We start from the raw sequence: 18,440 nt of genomic DNA on the forward strand, positions 1-18,440 counted from the left end.
ATTTGTTATTTCATAATTTTTAACTATGTTAATGTCTTAGTTCGATTGTTCAATTTATTCAAATATTAATATAATTATATAATTATTATTTTCATTAAATAAATATATATGGTCTGTGCATGGTAGGTTTTCAACATTATTTATTTAAGATAATCTATTATTTTGGAACTTATTTTCTTAAAATAGAAATTTTCTGCCTTAAAAAAAAAAAAAAAAAAACTTTCCACCTGCAAAGGGCCTTGTTTGGTTTCGTACCCGAATGGAACGTTTCAACTTTACTGTTTCCATTGAAAAATAAAAGACTCGCTTATTTTGATTTTTACGATTTTTCAGTCAATGCTAAATTCCATTCAAGACTTAAAAACGCGAATTGCTAAACTCGTGTTTTTTTGACCCAACTAAAGACCCACATTATTGATATTCGACATAGTATATCAATAATTTAAAATTCATTAGTAAATAATAAATTAAAAAAAGGTGATATACTTTAGATTTTTTATTATTTCCATAAAGTATTGGGAATTTGGCGCAACATGAATAAATTAATTAACCCACTAACCTGATTTAAGGAATTAAAACCATAGAGTAAAAAAATAATAAAAACACGCCTTAAGACAGACCAATAAGACACGCAGACCCACCACCTGATGATCAACGTGACCAATTTTTAATTTTTCACCAAGTGCGATTCTTGACGTTGAAGGTCAAATTTTTGGATCATCTCATCAGCATTATGCACGTTTTACTTGTGTATTTGGAAACTAAATCACAACACTAGGATTTCATTAATCGTTCAATAACTAACACAATTTTTTAATTTTCCTTAAATTTTTGCTCATTTTTTAACGATGAATTGAAAATAATTTTGTGGTTTATGAATTATAATTTTATTTACTCTTTTAAAAAAAATTTAATTTTTTTTATGCACTAAATAAACAACTATTTACAATTTTTAGTTTTTATTCTAATTAATTAACTTGATTTTTTATTTTTTAAAAAAAGAACAAATACAATAATAACAAAATTAATAATTCCAAACCTCCACTTAAAAATTACATAATTTTATCAAATACCAATGGTATTAATAAATTTTTAAATAATAAAAAAATATTTATATTTGCAACGTATTTTTAGAGAGCCGGTTGCAATTTATTCAAAAACATAATAGTAATAAGAAGCATAACCCATGGGCAAAATACGGTAATTCATCAGTGGGCCTCCTCTAGCCCAAGAGGAAAGACAATCCACGTTAATACATTCAGCCAGGAACGATGACAGCGTCCAAACCCCAGCCTGGAGTGCGCCTGCAAAATTCCATAGTGAGCGAAAGTAAGATATATACCTTAATAACAAAAAAATGGTAAAGCCAAATGTTAGGTAGATGAGAGTACTCGACTAACAATGTGTAAAGAATTGCAATACAATACTTTACTTTCGGCAGAATAAGCTCGACAGATAGAACGAAAGTGCAAATCACATAAAGAGTTATAACACATTATATAGAGAGAGAAGTACAGTACACTTCACGGGTAAATAGTAATTTCTTTCATTATATCAACATCCAATTGAATTAGTGCAGAAAAAGAGCATCCAAGTGACTTAGTGCAGAAAAAGTAACTTAATAGCCGATAGATGACTCAGAAGAGCACAAAGTATACAGAAATTGACTGAAAAGTTTCTGCAGTGATAAAAAGCACCACATGCAATGGCAGCAATTATTGATGGCGAAACAGTAGCTATCAATAATTGAATCAACTTTGAATTCTAAAAATCACATAAAAATTGAGAAAAATCCAGAGGAGTGCACATTAGCACCCTAATCTCGCGGCGACATATTGAAATCAGAAAAGCGTTGTACCAGTCTTTGCAGACAAGGGAAATCGAGTTCCTGTCCTTGTGTGAATCTATGAGTGACAGGACCTTCTCCAAGACTTCATCTGGGAACAACGAGTGAGGGTGACTTGAACCATTCGAGTTGGGTAAGTTTGATGGTAAGACTTTGGAGTTCTTGGGGTCTGGATTCATTTGAGTTGTCTGATGATAGTCGATTCAGAACTCAGAAGAATCTCAAGGCTGCAAATTCTAACATATATGAACAAGAAAATCAGGACCAATATCATTTAAATGCATATGCATTCATACCGCAACAAAAAAATTTAATCTTTAATTCAAAAGTCTATGAAAAAGGAAAACGAAAAAATCATATAAAAGAGAAATCTTGAATATAAAAGGGTTGGTATGATCCCTTTAAGAAAAAAGTAGAACCCATTTCGTATAAACATATGAGTATTGCTCAATCGAAGCTGAAATCGCGGCGGAGGAGATTTTATCGGCTTCAAGCGATGTTGATAAAAATTGAAACCCAATCGGATCCAAATATTCGCCATGTTGAGAGGAGTCGAACGGTATAGAATTAAACCCTTGGGTCATGGAATTATGTTAGATCTGAAGAAGAATTTGTGAAGAAGATGAACAGACGTGGTGAATGCAGTAGAAGGCGATTTCTTCAACGGCTGCAAGATGTGGAAAGAGAAATTCTGTAGTTTGTAAATGAAGAGAGAGAAAATTCAGTTTCGTCCCCCATCACTGTTAGAAAATACCTAAAAACAAGACAAAAACGGGTAAAATGCTTAAGACCAAACATCAAATCGATTTAGATAGCCCAAAACCAAAGCCAAACATAAGCATAGTGTTTCCGGTCCAGAATATTTTTTAGTGGTAAAAGTCGAACATTGTCATCGATGATATATGTTCAAATCTTGACCATTTACTTTTGATGGGGCAAAACGTATGTATTGATCTATATAATGATTTCAACGTGATTATATCTTCAATTTTAGGGATCAAAGATTAGTTGTGAGGGGGCCTGACCCGTGTTGTTAGTTTAAAATATCCCCTTTAAAATTAACTGGCGTTAGCAAATACCACATGCAATTATATTTAGAATTTATAAAATACAAAATTCATTATCAAAATATCGAGTAAAAATGATAATAATAATAATATATAAGTAATGAACACTGATACCAGTAAGATTTAAGGCCATCATAAGGTGCATCAAAATCTCCATACATATTGATGATGGCCGAGATAGTTTCCCATACCCCTGTGTTTCTCATATTCCCAACTTGTGCATATAATAATAATTATTATCATATCTCTCCCAATATATCTATTTTTTAAAGAAATTAAGGCATAATAAAAAATTAGATTTATATAAACAGAAAAACACCAATACCAAAATATTCTTTTTATTACATCATTGTTTCAATATATAAACTGAGCATTATATCGATTTGATCGATACATCAATATAATAAATAATTACGAAATAAATTACAATAAACTCACACAAAATAAAATAAACCTCACTCATATGATGGGATCTGAATCCATAATTTCAAACATATTTATGAGATTTCAATTTTTTAACTATTATACTAAGAGATGATTAGTATATAGATAAATGTGAAAGTGATAGATAGGAGGAGTTTAATTGGATACAATGTTATGGGTCATATATCCATCCCACTCTGTTTCCCACGTTGGAGAATTTCCGCTATCCATCTTTCACACCAAACACCCGCACACTAGCTACTTTCAGGCTCTCTACTTTGCACGTGCACGTGCACGCGCTATTTAACACTTAACTTGCCTTCATCACTTCATTATTTATTACTATTATTATTAATAATACAAAATAAATAATCAAATTTATGCTCCAATAACATGAAAATTCATAATTATTCAAAAGTCTATAACTCCTTAATCAATACTTACTCTTTTTCATTTATAAAAACGACAAATTAAATTATAAGACACATCAAATTACAACGGATTATCATTTTTCAGTCAATTATATATTCTTTTATTTCTTTTTATTTTGAATAGAAGAATAATTCTCTCGCCACATCAAATAATAATAATAATCATAATTAAATGCACTTTTGGCTAAGTCAAGATCCATATATATATATATATATGTAGTTTATGCTTAATAAAAATACATTATATTATACGTAAAATAAAATAAAATATAATATATACCAAAGTTGTGGTAGAGCACCACTCTGATATTATGGCACCGATTGTGTTCATACTAATTATAACATACATGGAATATATAAAATTAAATGATGAAACCATATGCAAGGACTCTTTGCATGCATCCACGAGACAATCATTCAATTATTGCTTCTTATATATACCATTGATTAATTATTTAATACTGGAATTCATTGGATGGTTAGGGAGGCATATCCATCCCTCAGCTCCAATTTTTCTTAGATTAAACAAAAAATCCAAATTCACTTGACCTAATAAGATGAGTTATAAAATTCAGCTATAAACAACTCGTTACAAAAAGATTACATTTCAGAAATGTATGAATTCTTTTAATCAAAATTTACAACAATCTCAATTTTTAATCCAGGTGAGATATAACGAATCGATCGAAACGATTCGAAATTGAGCAAGTATATGACCATATGGCACAAGCATATGTCATAGCTGCACAAACACTGGCTGCTAATTAATACTATAACATTACAGCCTGAACCGATCAAAATACATTAAATGTCGGAATCTCAACTTACAGAAACGCAAAGGGGACAACTAAATCAGTTGGAATTCAACAAACTGATTATTTTTGTCAAATGTTTGGATTTAATTTAGGATTTTGGGGAATTAGATGCCACTTTATATGGGATTGGGCATGTGATAACCCATGTGGTCTATAATAAATTCAACCCCGCACGTGCTTTATGCTCCTCCATTTTACCATATATATTTGATAATACAACAAAAATTCTTACTCAAATTAATTTTGGGTGAACAAAATCAATCATAAAATAAGTGCGTTGCACTTGTAATGTGATTGGTCGCTTTATCTGAATTGTACACTAATCATACAACAAGTGTATTGCATTTGCTATGTAATTAGTTCAAATCTAATCAAATCTGATCTGAGTTAACAGCATCCGCCATGGTCTTTTTTATCCATGGCCAAAATATTGATCATAGTTTCTAATTATAGTTAATGATTTCGGCCTTATTTGCAAAAACAATGGCTAATCATTGTGCAGTTATAATTGATTAGCATTTGATTTTTTACTTCTAACTATAGTAATTAACAATAATAATAAAAAAATCATATTTTTTCTAGTATCAAAACCGCAAGTATTTTTCTTTTAGTATATATCGAGCATTCATCTTGGTGTCTTGAATCTCTATATTTTTAAATTCTTAAACAAGCATAATATAAAACTTAATTAGATTTATAAACGCGTACTAGTTGTCATTAATGAAGATGGATTAATATATTAATTACACAGAGATATTTAGGCTGGCGAGATTAACCATAATTTTTTTAATATTATTAATATTATCATTAGTCACTAACTAAGACTACATCTGTTATGCAATCAATAATTAGAGCATTAATTAATTTTCTTACCGTCCAAAAATAGCTGTCTGTAATTTATTTAAGGAAAATGATTAATTATATGTAACAAGACCCATAGACTGTCTTAATTCAATGTGTATTTTGTCGTCAATCTGTTATAATTTTTGAAGTAAGAAAGAGATTCATTCAAGGATGAGGGTTGGAAAATAAAATCAATCTTATATTTAAAAAAAATATTTTTCACTAAAATATAAATTCCACACATTTTAAAAGGAAAAATAAATAAAATAACTTGAGTGTGTCTTAAACTAAAACTTCCACTTTTTTCTCTAGATTATGCGAACACATCTTACAAAATCACGTACTTGAAATTTTTTGCTGTACGTAAAGCTTTGTACGTAAAATTCTGTACTTACACTGTATGAGTTGTATACGTTTAATGTTCAGAATACGTGTACGGATATGTAGAATACTCTTTGAGGTCAAACTACGTCGTGCATACTATTCTTTAGAATATCTTCATCATTCTTTGATCACATATTAATGCTCATGTGGTTTATCATTGAAGTACATAATAAAGATAATTAGAATATTTATAATTTTTTAACTTGTTTGTTATGTATACAATAATAACCTTTTGCTACTTTGAATTTCAAAATTTTCAAATCCTAATTATATATGTTTGTTTTGATATGAAATTTAATTTGTAACTCATTTATTAGTCAATTTATTTGGATTTTTTAATTAATAATTTATCTCAAAAACTTTGGAAGGAAAAAAAGAAGAAATTGTAGTCCTGTGAGTATAAAAGCGGCAATATTGGTCCTGTTGAAATTAATTTTGATAATTTGGTCCTATAATTAAAAATATTACCAATTTGAGAATAATTCTGGCAAAAATTTCTCAAATTAGAGTGTTATGTGCATGACACGTGTCGTTTTTTTGGTGAGATTGGTCGGAAGTGTCTTTAATTAGCAAATTTTGAAGAAATACGGGATTAAATTGCAAAAACAGATTTGTGTAGGATCAAGAATAACGACCCCATAGTTGGAGAACCAAAATTCCAATTTTTTTGAGTTAAATAGTTGACCGAGCGCACCAGTCAAATGGATATTAGATTTTTCATATATCACATTTTGAATCATTTGAATGAATATTAATAAAAATGTCCTAGTTTCAATTCTAATTGCTTTGAATTGGTAATCAAAGTACGTGCATAAAAGAAATTCATTTCATTTTTGAATCAAAACTTCTGCGGCAGATATGTCGGAGACAACATTTTCAGTCTCCAAGACAAGACAATAAGTACCAAGACAAAGAACAACTCCAAGGATGTACACTTTAATTTATTCCACTACGTACTAAAAGTTGTACTTCAATCTTGGACAAGATCAATCCTTATTTTTAGGCCTTCTCGATGTTTTTGAAGTTTATAAGACGATGAATCTTGTCTTTTTCTTGCCTTCTCATGATTTCGAGCTTGAGTTTCTGTCCCTTTGAGATGCAAGGATGGCGTCGATGGCTTCTCTAACTTGAGAAAGGTCAGGAGCTTTTCCACCTTGTGCTGGCCAAAACTCATCGGTAGCCAAAACCTGCAGAATTAACTCCCATGTCACCACACATATCATTAAGGAAAATTTTGACCCAGATGAGATATTGTCAAATTTGAAACAATCACACAGCATATGTAATTATAACATATTTGTTGTGTGAATAGTGTATAGTTCAAAAAAATTGACTATCACATAACAAGTACATTACAATTCACTGTTCGGTAATATTCACAGTTTGGTGCTCATAGGGATTTCCAATTCTCGGATAATTCGAACGCACCTTCACTTGTAGCTGGAGAAACTTGACATAGCTGATAGCTTTTTCTAGCATGGTCACCAAATCAACCTGCACCCACATAAAATTAGACAACAAAATCAGAGTTAATAACATGCAATAATTTGACATATACTTTTGAACTCCATAACGGGTTTTCTCGAAAAAGTCCATGGATCATGTCATTTAGCTATATAAATATATATAAATATGATTGTATATATGTTATAATCAAATTACAGAGAAAAATTAGAAAGAATCAAATCAACCTTAATTCTAATTACCTTGGAGCCATTAGGGACAAGATCCTGTAGTATCTTCAGTCGTTCACTGATCCGCTCTCTTCGATTCTAAACAACAAACATTCTCTCATTCAGCCCATAAACCAACATTCATTCCTTAATCTTTTGCTTAATCTGCACACAACTTCTCTGAAACCATTAACGTAATTCAGAAGCTAACCTTAGCTGCAATGCTCTGTGGATCCTTAGACGGCAACGCCGTCTTTGGTTTCTGCTTCTTCGAAGCGCTGGTCGGAGCAACAATGCACTGTTTCTTGAGAGCTTGCGTGCTCTGATCTCCCTGTAATAAAGCATGAATCAGTATTATAATTTCTTACATAGTGAGAGGGAAATTGTCTGAAATTTTGAATTTTAGTACCGTATATGGACGTTTACTGCTATTGCCTGATTCTTGTCTCCCCAGCTCTTGAATTCCATCAGCAACTGTATTCGCCTCATGATCATTCAGCCATGCAAATTGCCCTCCGCTGCCGTAGCTGGCGGAGGCCTGGTGGCTGCTGGATGTTTCTGGCAGGCCATGACTGGCGGCGGCGGTGCACTTAGGGTTCAGCTGACTCTGGAAGCTACTACTCTGGTGCAAATCGTCTTCCCAGATCGGGTACTCGTTTTCATCAACCATCATCTTCGGGTATAAGTTTCCGGTGGGAACCCGTTTGGTTTGATCAAAGCTGAGAAACGACCCGGTACCATGAAAGAAGTTTCCGTATTCGGGTTTGAAGCTAATCACAGAATGACCCTCCTCGGACAAGTTGTAATTGGGCTGATACCCTAACCCGTTAGAATTCGTGCTGCTGGGACTGGACACTGAGGAAGAATTGCTGACTGTGAAATTGTTCTTGGCGAACCCGGATCCTTTTTCCGGGCTTTCTGGTTCTTGATAGACAGCCTTGGAATGCTCGCCGATGCCGTAGATTTTCTCCCGTGAGGATTTGGGAGAAGCTAATGATGGGCCTGATGATCCGAAATTGTGGTCGTAAAAGGCACTAGCTTGGATTATAGCCATGGTTGAATCATTAGGCAATCGGTCGTTGTTGGCTAGGGACATGATCTTGAGTAGGAATTTTAAGTAGAGTTTTTGAGATTGTAATAAGGGACAAAAGACAAGAGTGGAATAAAGTTGTCTAGTAAGGAGCTGTAGGGATAGGTTTGTTCAAACTTTGTGCCTTCTGTCCTGTATTAATACTAGGGTTTTAAATTTCTTTTTTTTTTAATTTAATTTGCTAGTTATATTTTAGTGTAAGGGAATTAAAAAAAAGATATTTCTACGTAAATCGACGTTAATTATACTTACATCTTGTCATGTATTTGATTTACGTATAAATGTAAATTTAGAGAATGTTCAACTAAACTTATTTAAATGATCTTATAAGGTGATCATATATTTCATAATTAGATGTTTTAAAATTTATAAATTGCTAGTTCTTATTTAAAAATTAAGCTCTCACTTCAAATATCTAGAGTGTAATTTTCAAATTGTTTCGCCTGTGTTTAGAAAAAAATAATAGATAATAAAGCTTATAAGATAATATATTATGAAGATTACTTATAATAAAAATTGAAAGAATTTGTTAAAATTTTAAAAACAAGTTGACAAATGACATCCTTATTCCTTTGATTTATTTTTAAAGAAGTTATGAATTCCAATAAACGACTTATAAAATATTTTAAACAACTTATAATAAGTCCATTCAGACACTTTCTTGAAAAAATTTTTCTATCTACGACAAGTATTTATGAAACTTATGTAACATGATCAGATGCAACATCAATTTATAATAAAAGATGGAAACAGATAAATGAGAATAGGGAATTGATGTGGATTAAGTATAAATGGAGTACTTGCAAACATATTAATGAGTAAGTGTATTATAATATATATATATATATATATATATATATATTATGGAATGGCATGGGGATTGTTAGCTGGCAGAGAGTTAGGGTTTTAATTGAGAAGAAATTAAAAATAGATGGTTTTTACTAGAGTGAGATGTGATGAAAAGGGGGAAATCAGCAGAAGGCTCGGCGGTTCTCTCGCCATGCCCACGTCTATCAGATTCCCTCTCACACCTCATTCTTTGTGATAGAATTGAGGGATACTTAGAATATTTCTTACAACATGGTTTGGTTTTCTTTCCGCTCCTTCCTACTTAATTTCCTCTTCATTAAACAATCCCCTCAAGCACGTGGCTTCCACTCTTTTTTATATCATTTCTTACATTCCATTTTGATTGCTCAAGATCCATATTCCACAGTTTGATTTAAGATTGTATTGTTTCCAGCCTTGAATGTGTGTTTGTGTATGTGAAGTTGGACCTCTCCCCTATTTATTTTATGCATGCATCCTTCTTTTTCATTAAAATACTAATAAAAATTCATGAAATAATTTGATCATTAATGAAAACCTCAATCGTAATTAACAGGACAAAAGTCTATTCATCGATCCTAATTAAAATACAAGACAAAAAATGAATTTTTTTCTTAAGGGGTGGATTCGATTGTTTTCCAACCGTGGACGAAAAAACCAACTTTTCGTCATTAATATTTTAATTTATTTGGCAATAGTAGATGAGAAATTATAGTTGGGACTCATATCGGCCAAATCTGAATTAATCATATGAGAAGTACAATACACTTATCAAAGAACAGTTAAAAAAAATGATCAATCACATAATACGTGTATTACACTTGCTCTATAATTGATTTGATTCGATGATTTTAATTTGAGAATTTTGTTTTTGGATATATATATATATATATATATATATTAATTAAGACAAGTACATTTATGTTGGTTTCAGACAAGTAAGTAAATTAAATAGGCAATATTGAGGAAATCAAAGCTGGCTTCGGAATGAGAGCAATTCCCTTGTCTCCTGGAGATTATCTTCTCATAATTAACATCTCTAGCCTTTTCTACTAACATTGAATCCCTCAAATTATTTATGATTAACAGCTAAATAATCAAATATTTATTGCAGCTATACTTTAGTCCACCTGATGAAGTCATTAATTAAGGGGGTATAACAAGATTTACTCCAATATTAAGTGATTTATCATCTAAATGCCCCCACAAGAGGATTAACAGCTGCGTGGAATGATATGAATATACATGAATGTCAGCACATGGACATTAATTCATATTTTTTCTCAAACTGTGGTAAGTTGATCTGTAAAATGTATTAAGTTAATGAAACTACAATGAATTCGTTGCTGTAATGTTGAGTTGACCTTTACTTCTTTCTTTTCTTTTTCTTTTTTTTTTTTAAGAAAAGAAAATTGTGCTATAGATAAAATGAAATGGAATAAGTGTTGGGAATATATGAATTTTGAAAAAGTTTTGAAGGGTGGTTTTATTATTTTTAAAGTGAAATTTGTCCTTATTATATGGTTGCAGTTAGAATTCACTTCTAAGACACGATAAAATCAATCGAGGTTGTCTGAACATCAATTCTAAAAGCCTCATTTCAAGAATAATTTGAAATAAGTGTCGAGTATAAAGTGAATTTATATATTACTAGTCATCGCAACATGCGGGCCCTGCGAGCATACAAAAAAAAATTATTGTGTGAGATGAAAAAAGATTGTGAAAAAGACAATCATGGTGTGAAGAGATAAGAAAGAAAGAAAGCAACGTGGAATGATGTGAGAGAAAAAAATATATTAGAATTATGGATATATTAAAAATATAAAATATTGTGAGAAAAAGAACATGGAGAAGTTACATGAGAGAGAAACATGAAGTAGTGAGTTGAGAGAAAAAAAAATAATTGTGAGATTATTGAAAAATTTTAAAAATTACTATTCTAACAAAAAAAAATATTGAAGGAAAAAAATGAATTAAAGGGTAAATTTGAATATTAAAAAATTGATACGATATTTTTTTCAATAATAGTATAGATAATTCCCTTCTTAATTTAATAATTTCTTCCAATTTTCATTTTAAATTTTAAGTTGGATACTTTTGTATTAAGCACTTAAAATTTAAATAAACTTTGGATGTGGGGGACATAAAATATATACGTGCAAACTATCCTAACAATTCGTCATGAGCCTTTATTATGACATATTCTTTATTTGTATGAAATCAGCATATGGAATTGCATATACTTCACTCATTTCTCAAAATTCAAAATCCAAAATCCAAAGCTCACACGACAATAAAATACATTAGTTTTTACATTACAATAAGTAGAATTTCAATTCCAGTTAAATTAAGCACAATCCTGAATTGGGGACTTCGAAAAACTCCCCCACCCCAGGTGGGTTCAATTAAAAAAAAAAAAAAAAAGCACAGTCCAACAAATCAAAATTATTGAGCATAAAGAAGAATTCAATTACTGAAAACACCAAGAAGACAGATTTTACTTACGTAGTCCCTTCATGTCATGTCATGCTGTCCAACCACTCAAAACAATTTTTTTGAGACTTACGACTTGTAATATGGTTACTGGCACACAGCCCCACACAATGTCCGGCCTTTGGACATAATCAATATGTTTGATTTTATTTTTAAATTATTTTAAAACAAGTCAAAACATATTCAATATTTATCATTATTCAAAAATATTTTATTTAAGTGTTTTTAATTGTTTTATCATAAATACATACATATATATATACACATATATACATAAATATATATAAAAAAGATATGATTTGACAATGAATAGTAATTTTTGTCTCTCAAAACACAACAATAAACATATAATACTTATTTTAAATTATCTCCAAAAACAAATCCAAACATACATACTATCTCTAACACATACTTATTTATCTTTATTTTTCTTTCTTTATTTCCAGAAAACACTCAAAAAATGAATCCAAACGTTATGAATATTTCTCCCTAAAACTTGATACAACTCAATAGGTTTATTTTTCTATATTACAAAAAAAAATAACAAAAATATTACAAATATAAGAGTTGTAATAAAAATATTGTAAGTCCACAACTTTAATTTTTTTTTAATTTTTATTTTAAGGTGTAGTCGTTTTAGCATCCACGACATGGCCCAAGTTTAAAGATAAAGTCCAATACTAATACTATGCAACTTAAATAAGTCAACCCACTTCAATCCAAATAGTAAAATGGGGCAAATGGTATAAATTGTCCATCATCTTCCCCACCCAACCCTTTGTGCCGATTCCTTCTGTCTACTTCCTCACCACTCTTCGTGATCGGCTGACCCGCAAAAACCACCACGACGCCTTCTCCCAGCCGCTACAACCTCAACACACTTTCCTCCTCCTCCTTCCTGCGGCTTTTATCTCCCATCTAAAACTCATTCCAAAAACTCTATTGTTGACCGCTTCAAACATGCCACAATTTCTCCGTCTATGGTCCAAGCGCATCATTTTTTGCCCTTCCATTTGGCAAATCAAAAATTGATGTTACAAGGGCATAGATGTAAATTTTTAATTTAAAAATAGATTATCAAACAAAATAAGTATTAAATTGCATTTTTATTTTGATAAAATAATATAATAAAATAGACGTTATAATTAATCTCAAACCTTTTTTTAATCATATATTCAATTTAAATTCTTTTTCTATCATCCAATTTAGTCGAATAGACAAAATAAACAGAGGTATGTCTATTAAAGGTAGGGGCAAAGCCAACCCCTGTCTAGCCCTAGCGGCCGACAGGGCTTGCTCGCCTCCCCAAGAAAAAATTCTATTTTTTGTAATTTTTACTAATTATATTATCGTTATATACTATATTTTTGCAATTATTATTGTACAAATTTAAAACTTACTACGACAAAATATAATATTAGTAACAATATATAAGTGATAATTTTAAAATAGTCTTCATTACAGAATTATTAGTGTGAATAATTGTGCATTAATTTATCACTATAAATAATTAGTGATACTTCAATATTGATAATTAAATAAAAATAAAATATAATGCCATAAATTATTTATTGTCACAAGGTCATTATTATATATATGTCTAAAATTCTATAAAAAGACCATTTTTTATTATTAATTTATACTAATAACAAATTAATTCTAAAAAACATTTGAAATCATAAAATTCATTATTAAGATAAAACAAAAATTATTATCACTAAATATATATAATTAGTAATATTATGATGTCACTTCACTTTTTCAGGTCACCAAATTTCTCTTTCTTTTTAATGATGATTTTTAAAAAATTTAATATTTTATTCAATAAAAATTAATTAAATTATGACAGGGCTAAACTGTTTTTCCAACTCCTCGTAAAGTGTATCTGTGTCTCAAATGTATAAGCACTGTACTCCTTGCAATGCAGCACCTCGTCCGTAGGCGACAAAACCCCCTTCACGTACTATCTAGGGTTTCAGATGATCACCCAATTTCCCGACTAATTTCGCTCATTTTTCGCTTAACAGGAAAGGAAAAGCCATGAGCAATGCCCGGAAAAGATCCCATGGTGGAGATTCGTCCTCTTCTTCATCATCTAAGATTGACCCAAGTAGAAAGCGCCACCACAATCACCATATTTCGACGGCCCCTAATTTCCAGACAGATAATCATGTTACCCCACATCGGAATTCCCATCAGCAAGTAATGGTTAAGCGCTCAAGCTTCATTTCGTACAGTGAAGTATCCTCTTTGCCGCCAAAGGTGAAAATTTTGTGCGAAATCGTAGCTAGAACGCCCGCTGTGACTGTGGAGAGGGTTCTTGAAGATACGGGCATCCGGGTTTCTGAAGAAGATGTGGAGGAGGTGCTTAAATTATCTTATGGGTACCCAGGGTCCGCTGTGAAGTTTTTCCGGTGGTCCAGTTTCCAGTTGAATAAGCATAGCCCATATGCCTGGAACTTGGTTGTGGATTTGTTGGGTAAGAATTGCTTGTTTGATGCAATGTGGGATGCTATTAAATCCATGAAGAAAGAACAGTTGCTCTCTTTGGCTACTTTTGCATCGGTATTTAGTACTTATGTGATTGTCAATCGCGTGCAAGAGGCCATTTTGAGCTTTGAGGTTATGGATCAATATGGTGTTCCAAGAGACACTGTGGCGTTGAATTCATTGCTGCGTTCAATGTGTAGGGAGGGAAAAACTCAACAGGCAAAGGACTATTTGGGAATTCTGAAAGACAAGATCAGAGTGGATGCAGAGACGTACGCAGTTTTGCTTGAGGGGTGGGAAAGAGAGGGAGATGTAGGTAAAGCTAGGCAAACTTTCTCAGAAATGGTGGTTGATGTTGGATGGGATACGAGGAACATGCCGGCTTATGATTCATTTTTGTGTACCCTGCTTAAGGGTCCTGATGGAATGCATGAAGTAATAAAGTTTTTTGACACGATGAGGGACAGGGGTTGCTATCCTGGCATGAAGTTTCTTAAATTTTCAATTGATGAATGTGTGAGGAAGAGTGATCCAAAATGTGCTAAAGTGTTTTGGGAGGCGATGGTTCGGAAGAATATTTGTAAACCAGATACAGTGATGTATAAATCATTAATTTCCTTGTATTGTAATGTCAAGGATTTTGATTCGGCTGAGAAGTTACTAGATGAGATGGTTTATAATGGGGCATTTCCTGATTCTGAAACTTATGGGTTACTGTTTCACTTTTTGATCAAACAACGACGGCTAAGGGATGCTACCCCAGTATTTAAGGAGATGGTGAAAAATGAGTTTGTGCCTATGCAAGAAGACTGCAGTGCAGCAGTTAAGACATATATAGATGCTGGGGATCCTTATATGGGAATCAAAGTGTGGAGATGTATGATTGAAAATTATACTTCTGATTTGGATGAAACTGGTAATTTGTTGGTTGTGGGGCTTCGGGACATGAATCGGATTCCTGAAGCAGTCAAGTGTGCCGAGGACATGATTGAGCGAGGGATCAAGTTGAACTCTGCCACACTTTCAAAGTTGAAACAGAGCCTATCTAGAATAGGGAAAGCATTTGCTTATGAGGAACTTTTACGTAAATGGAAGAGTCATTAAGTAAATGCAAGTGAGCTTGTTAATATAGATGTCAATTGAATACATTTTTCATATTTCTTCCATTTTGACGTGCTTAGTATGCTGATTGGCGATTGCATTTCTTCTTCTATTAAAAATTACCTTTGTGATTATGCAAGATGATGGTAGTCCTTACTTATGTTTGCCTTGTCATGCACTCTTTAGTGCCATTGGCTATTGTAGATTGCTTCACCTTTAAGTTGATGCACTAGTTCTGTTAGAAGATAGTTCCTTATCAATGGATAGCACTGATTTGAATATAATTTTGAGCTTCACGATCTGTTGTTACCCAATACATTAACTTTCAAGTGCAAGGAATGGAGCTATTGTTGTTTCTTGCCTCAAAGAACAGAGTCCGTGTTTTGTTATCAGCTAGAAAGAATGGAAGGACGCAATTGTGTCGACTTGCTTCTATGATATGTGATTATTACTCCTACTTTTGGTATTATTGTAAGGACGGTTGTTAGTGTTAACTTTAAATCCGTGCAAATGCTGTTCTAGCTAGTTGCTGAAACACGGAGTGGCTGTGTCTGCTGACTGTATTTCAGGTTTGCAATTTACTATCCTCTCAGTTTTACTCATTGAAGCATAAATCTTATGCATGTATCTGTTCTGTCCTTTTTGTACAGTACAAGTTCTTGAACATCTTTTAAGATCCTCGAAACATTATATAAGATGTGTCTGAAATTTATCTTTTGAGTAAAACCAGTTACTTATGACCAGTGAGAAAAGAGAAAAGAATCTATATAGTAAAGTCTTGGACAAGAAAATTCTTGATTCATCTTCTTTGACTTCACCTACCCGAGCATGTTATCCCTTGGTAGTTTAATTTTCTAAAAATGAATCCAAGTTGATGTTCTGTAGAATAGCTTGCTCTTAGGAACTGCATGTTTATCGATGTCATTACTTGAATTCTATGGAGTAAAATTTCAGGAGAATACGCATTTAGTTTTCATCACTATTTATTTTCTCCAATTTTCCAGTTGATGTGTGAAGCTTACTGCACCATGATAATCTTTGACTGGCAAGTTTATGAAGATATGAGCTACTTATGAAGTTATTATCATCATCATTTCCTTCCAGATATATATCGGATCCAGGGTCGGCCTCTTGTGTTCATATCATTTTTGGGTTGTAGATGAATTTGTTGTGCACTTCAATGATTTCTTTGTTTAAGCTATTGCTGCATTATTACGTTAAGATATCAGTCGATATTTAATACGTTACTGAGTAAAAATCAAATTATAAATAATAATTTTGAAATTCTCATGAAATGAGATGAATACCATACGTATGTGTTTAAGTTAATATTCATCGAGAACGAAATCTCTGTTGATAGATTATTTGAAGGTTTTGTGAAGCAGCTATACTTAGTACAACTGTTAATGTCATTAGGTGACCTACCACTTCACGAAACAAAGATTGACAAAGCAAAAAATGCCCCGTCTCTGGCTCAACATGCCCAGTATTGATTTCAGAGTTGCGTTGCTTGGTGGATGATTAGTAACTGACATGGTACCAAACGCAAGCTCTTTTTCATCTATTAATTGTTGTTGTATACGATTTTCGTGAGCATATAAAAAAATTGTAAAAAGACACGAAACTTAGTGAGACGATGAAACAGAAATAAGTATCTCAGAAAAAAAGAAATATGAGGTAAAGTAAGTAAGAAAGAAAAATTATAATTATGGGTTCATTAAAAATATAGAGGCTTGTAAGAAAAAATGAATATGGAGAATGTGAATGAAAAAATTGGAAGTTTGTGAGGGCAATAAATACGAAGAATATGAGAGAGAAATGGAGTAGTGGGTTGAGAGGGGAAAAAATATTGTTTTAAAATTAATTAAAAAATATTAAAATCACTATTTTGGGCAATTGTTTTTGAATGAATAAAATGAATGAAAGGGTAAAATGGGACAATAAAAATTTGGCACGATAAATGAATTTTATTTTATAATAACTAATCCTTATGTATACATGCATATAATAAGTAATTTTTTATTTTTTAAAATATATAATCAATACACCATAATTTTTAAAAAATAAATAAATAATTAAAAATAAATTAATTTAGCGTTATTATCAACCTAAAAAAATTTGGTATCGCTGTTTTACAAATTTATGTTTGTGAGTGAAATTTTTGCATTAGTATAAATATATAGATCAAAAGAAGAATTTGAGTAGGGTTGGTTGAAAACATATAAATTTTTTTTGTTTTATAATTTAGAAAAATAGTATCGTGATGTAAATAATCGTTATTTGTGCGCGAAAATATGATTTTCTTTTCTATATAGATATAGATAATGGTGATGAGAATCGAAGTCAAGAAAAAGTGATGGCAGGCAACTATGGAGGCATGTACGATCATATATTTCAGTAAAGTTAATAGGTAACTATCATATAAATAATTATGATTATTAAATATTTAATACTTAGGAAGTTTGGAAGAAGTATTTTATCCATTGCGAATAACACTTTTTCTAATACTTTATGGATGAGAGGAAAAATCATCAAGAATTTAATACTCGAATATTTGACCATGCCATCATACTCTACTACAAAGTAAAAAAAGAGAAGCATAATTTGATGCCAAATATTATTTATTTGTTATATTATCTATGATATTGACACCTCTCCCTCCTGCAAATTGCGCCTCAATTCCTCATACATCGCCATCTATCTTCTCATAATTAAGAAATCGAAATACCTTTTTTTAAATCCTACTAAATTAATTAATCATATTTTAATAACTAATGCATTTTATATACATCCAAATTAAAGGCCAAAACAAACACAACTAGTGAAGTTGTGGCATGAAATGGTCCCTTGCCTCTTTGCTGCCTCCTCTTCAAACTCTCCTCCAAACGCCACATACCTTCTTATTGAATGAAGAGTTTTAGAATGAGAGAAACAAGCAATCATATTGAGGAGAAAA

The 18,440-nt window shown here is 31.6% G+C and overlaps 2 protein-coding genes across 2 annotated transcripts; one reads left to right on the plus strand and one right to left on the minus strand.

Moving 5' to 3' along the window:
* Nucleotides 1–6,621: 6,621 nt before the first annotated feature.
* On the minus strand, nucleotides 6,622–8,671 carry RSL1 (RHD SIX-LIKE 1). The gene is made up of 5 exons (XM_011101176.3): nucleotides 7,892–8,671; nucleotides 7,694–7,813; nucleotides 7,516–7,581; nucleotides 7,238–7,303; nucleotides 6,622–6,996 (listed from the first exon to the last, which is right to left on the minus strand). The coding sequence occupies exons 1-5, from the start codon at nucleotides 8,576–8,578 to the stop codon at nucleotides 6,871–6,873; spliced, it is 1,065 nt and encodes a 354-aa protein (XP_011099478.1). The 5' UTR covers nucleotides 8,579–8,671; the 3' UTR covers nucleotides 6,622–6,870.
* A 5,102-nt stretch (nucleotides 8,672–13,773) lies between these two features.
* LOC105177890 (pentatricopeptide repeat-containing protein At5g15010, mitochondrial-like) lies at nucleotides 13,774–15,623 on the plus strand. Its single transcript, XM_011101175.3, has one exon. The coding sequence runs from the start codon at nucleotides 13,934–13,936 to the stop codon at nucleotides 15,485–15,487; it is 1,554 nt and encodes a 517-aa protein (XP_011099477.1). The 5' UTR covers nucleotides 13,774–13,933; the 3' UTR covers nucleotides 15,488–15,623.
* The last annotated feature ends 2,817 nt before the right edge of the window (nucleotides 15,624–18,440 follow it).

This window comes from Sesamum indicum, linkage group LG9 (genome assembly GCF_026168435.1).
Source record: "Sesamum indicum cultivar Baizhima isolate 11 linkage group LG9, ASM2616843v1, whole genome shotgun sequence".
In the NCBI taxonomy this organism is placed as follows: Eukaryota; Viridiplantae; Streptophyta; class Magnoliopsida; order Lamiales; family Pedaliaceae; genus Sesamum; species Sesamum indicum.

Excerpts from the sequence above, each read along its gene's own strand:
- RSL1 (XM_011101176.3), bottom strand. The coding sequence starts at position 8,578 with ATGTCCCTAGCCAACAACGACCGATTGCCTAATGATTCAACCATGGCT. Across the intron at positions 7,814-7,891 it reads GCAGTAAACGTCCATATACG|GGAGATCAGAGCACGCAAGC; the intron begins GTACTAAAATTC and ends GCTTTATTACAG. Across the intron at positions 7,582-7,693 it reads CACAGAGCATTGCAGCTAAG|AATCGAAGAGAGCGGATCAG; the intron begins GTTAGCTTCTGA and ends TTTGTTGTTTAG.
- LOC105177890 (XM_011101175.3), top strand. The coding sequence starts at position 13,934 with ATGAGCAATGCCCGGAAAAGATCCCATGGTGGAGATTCGTCCTCTTCT.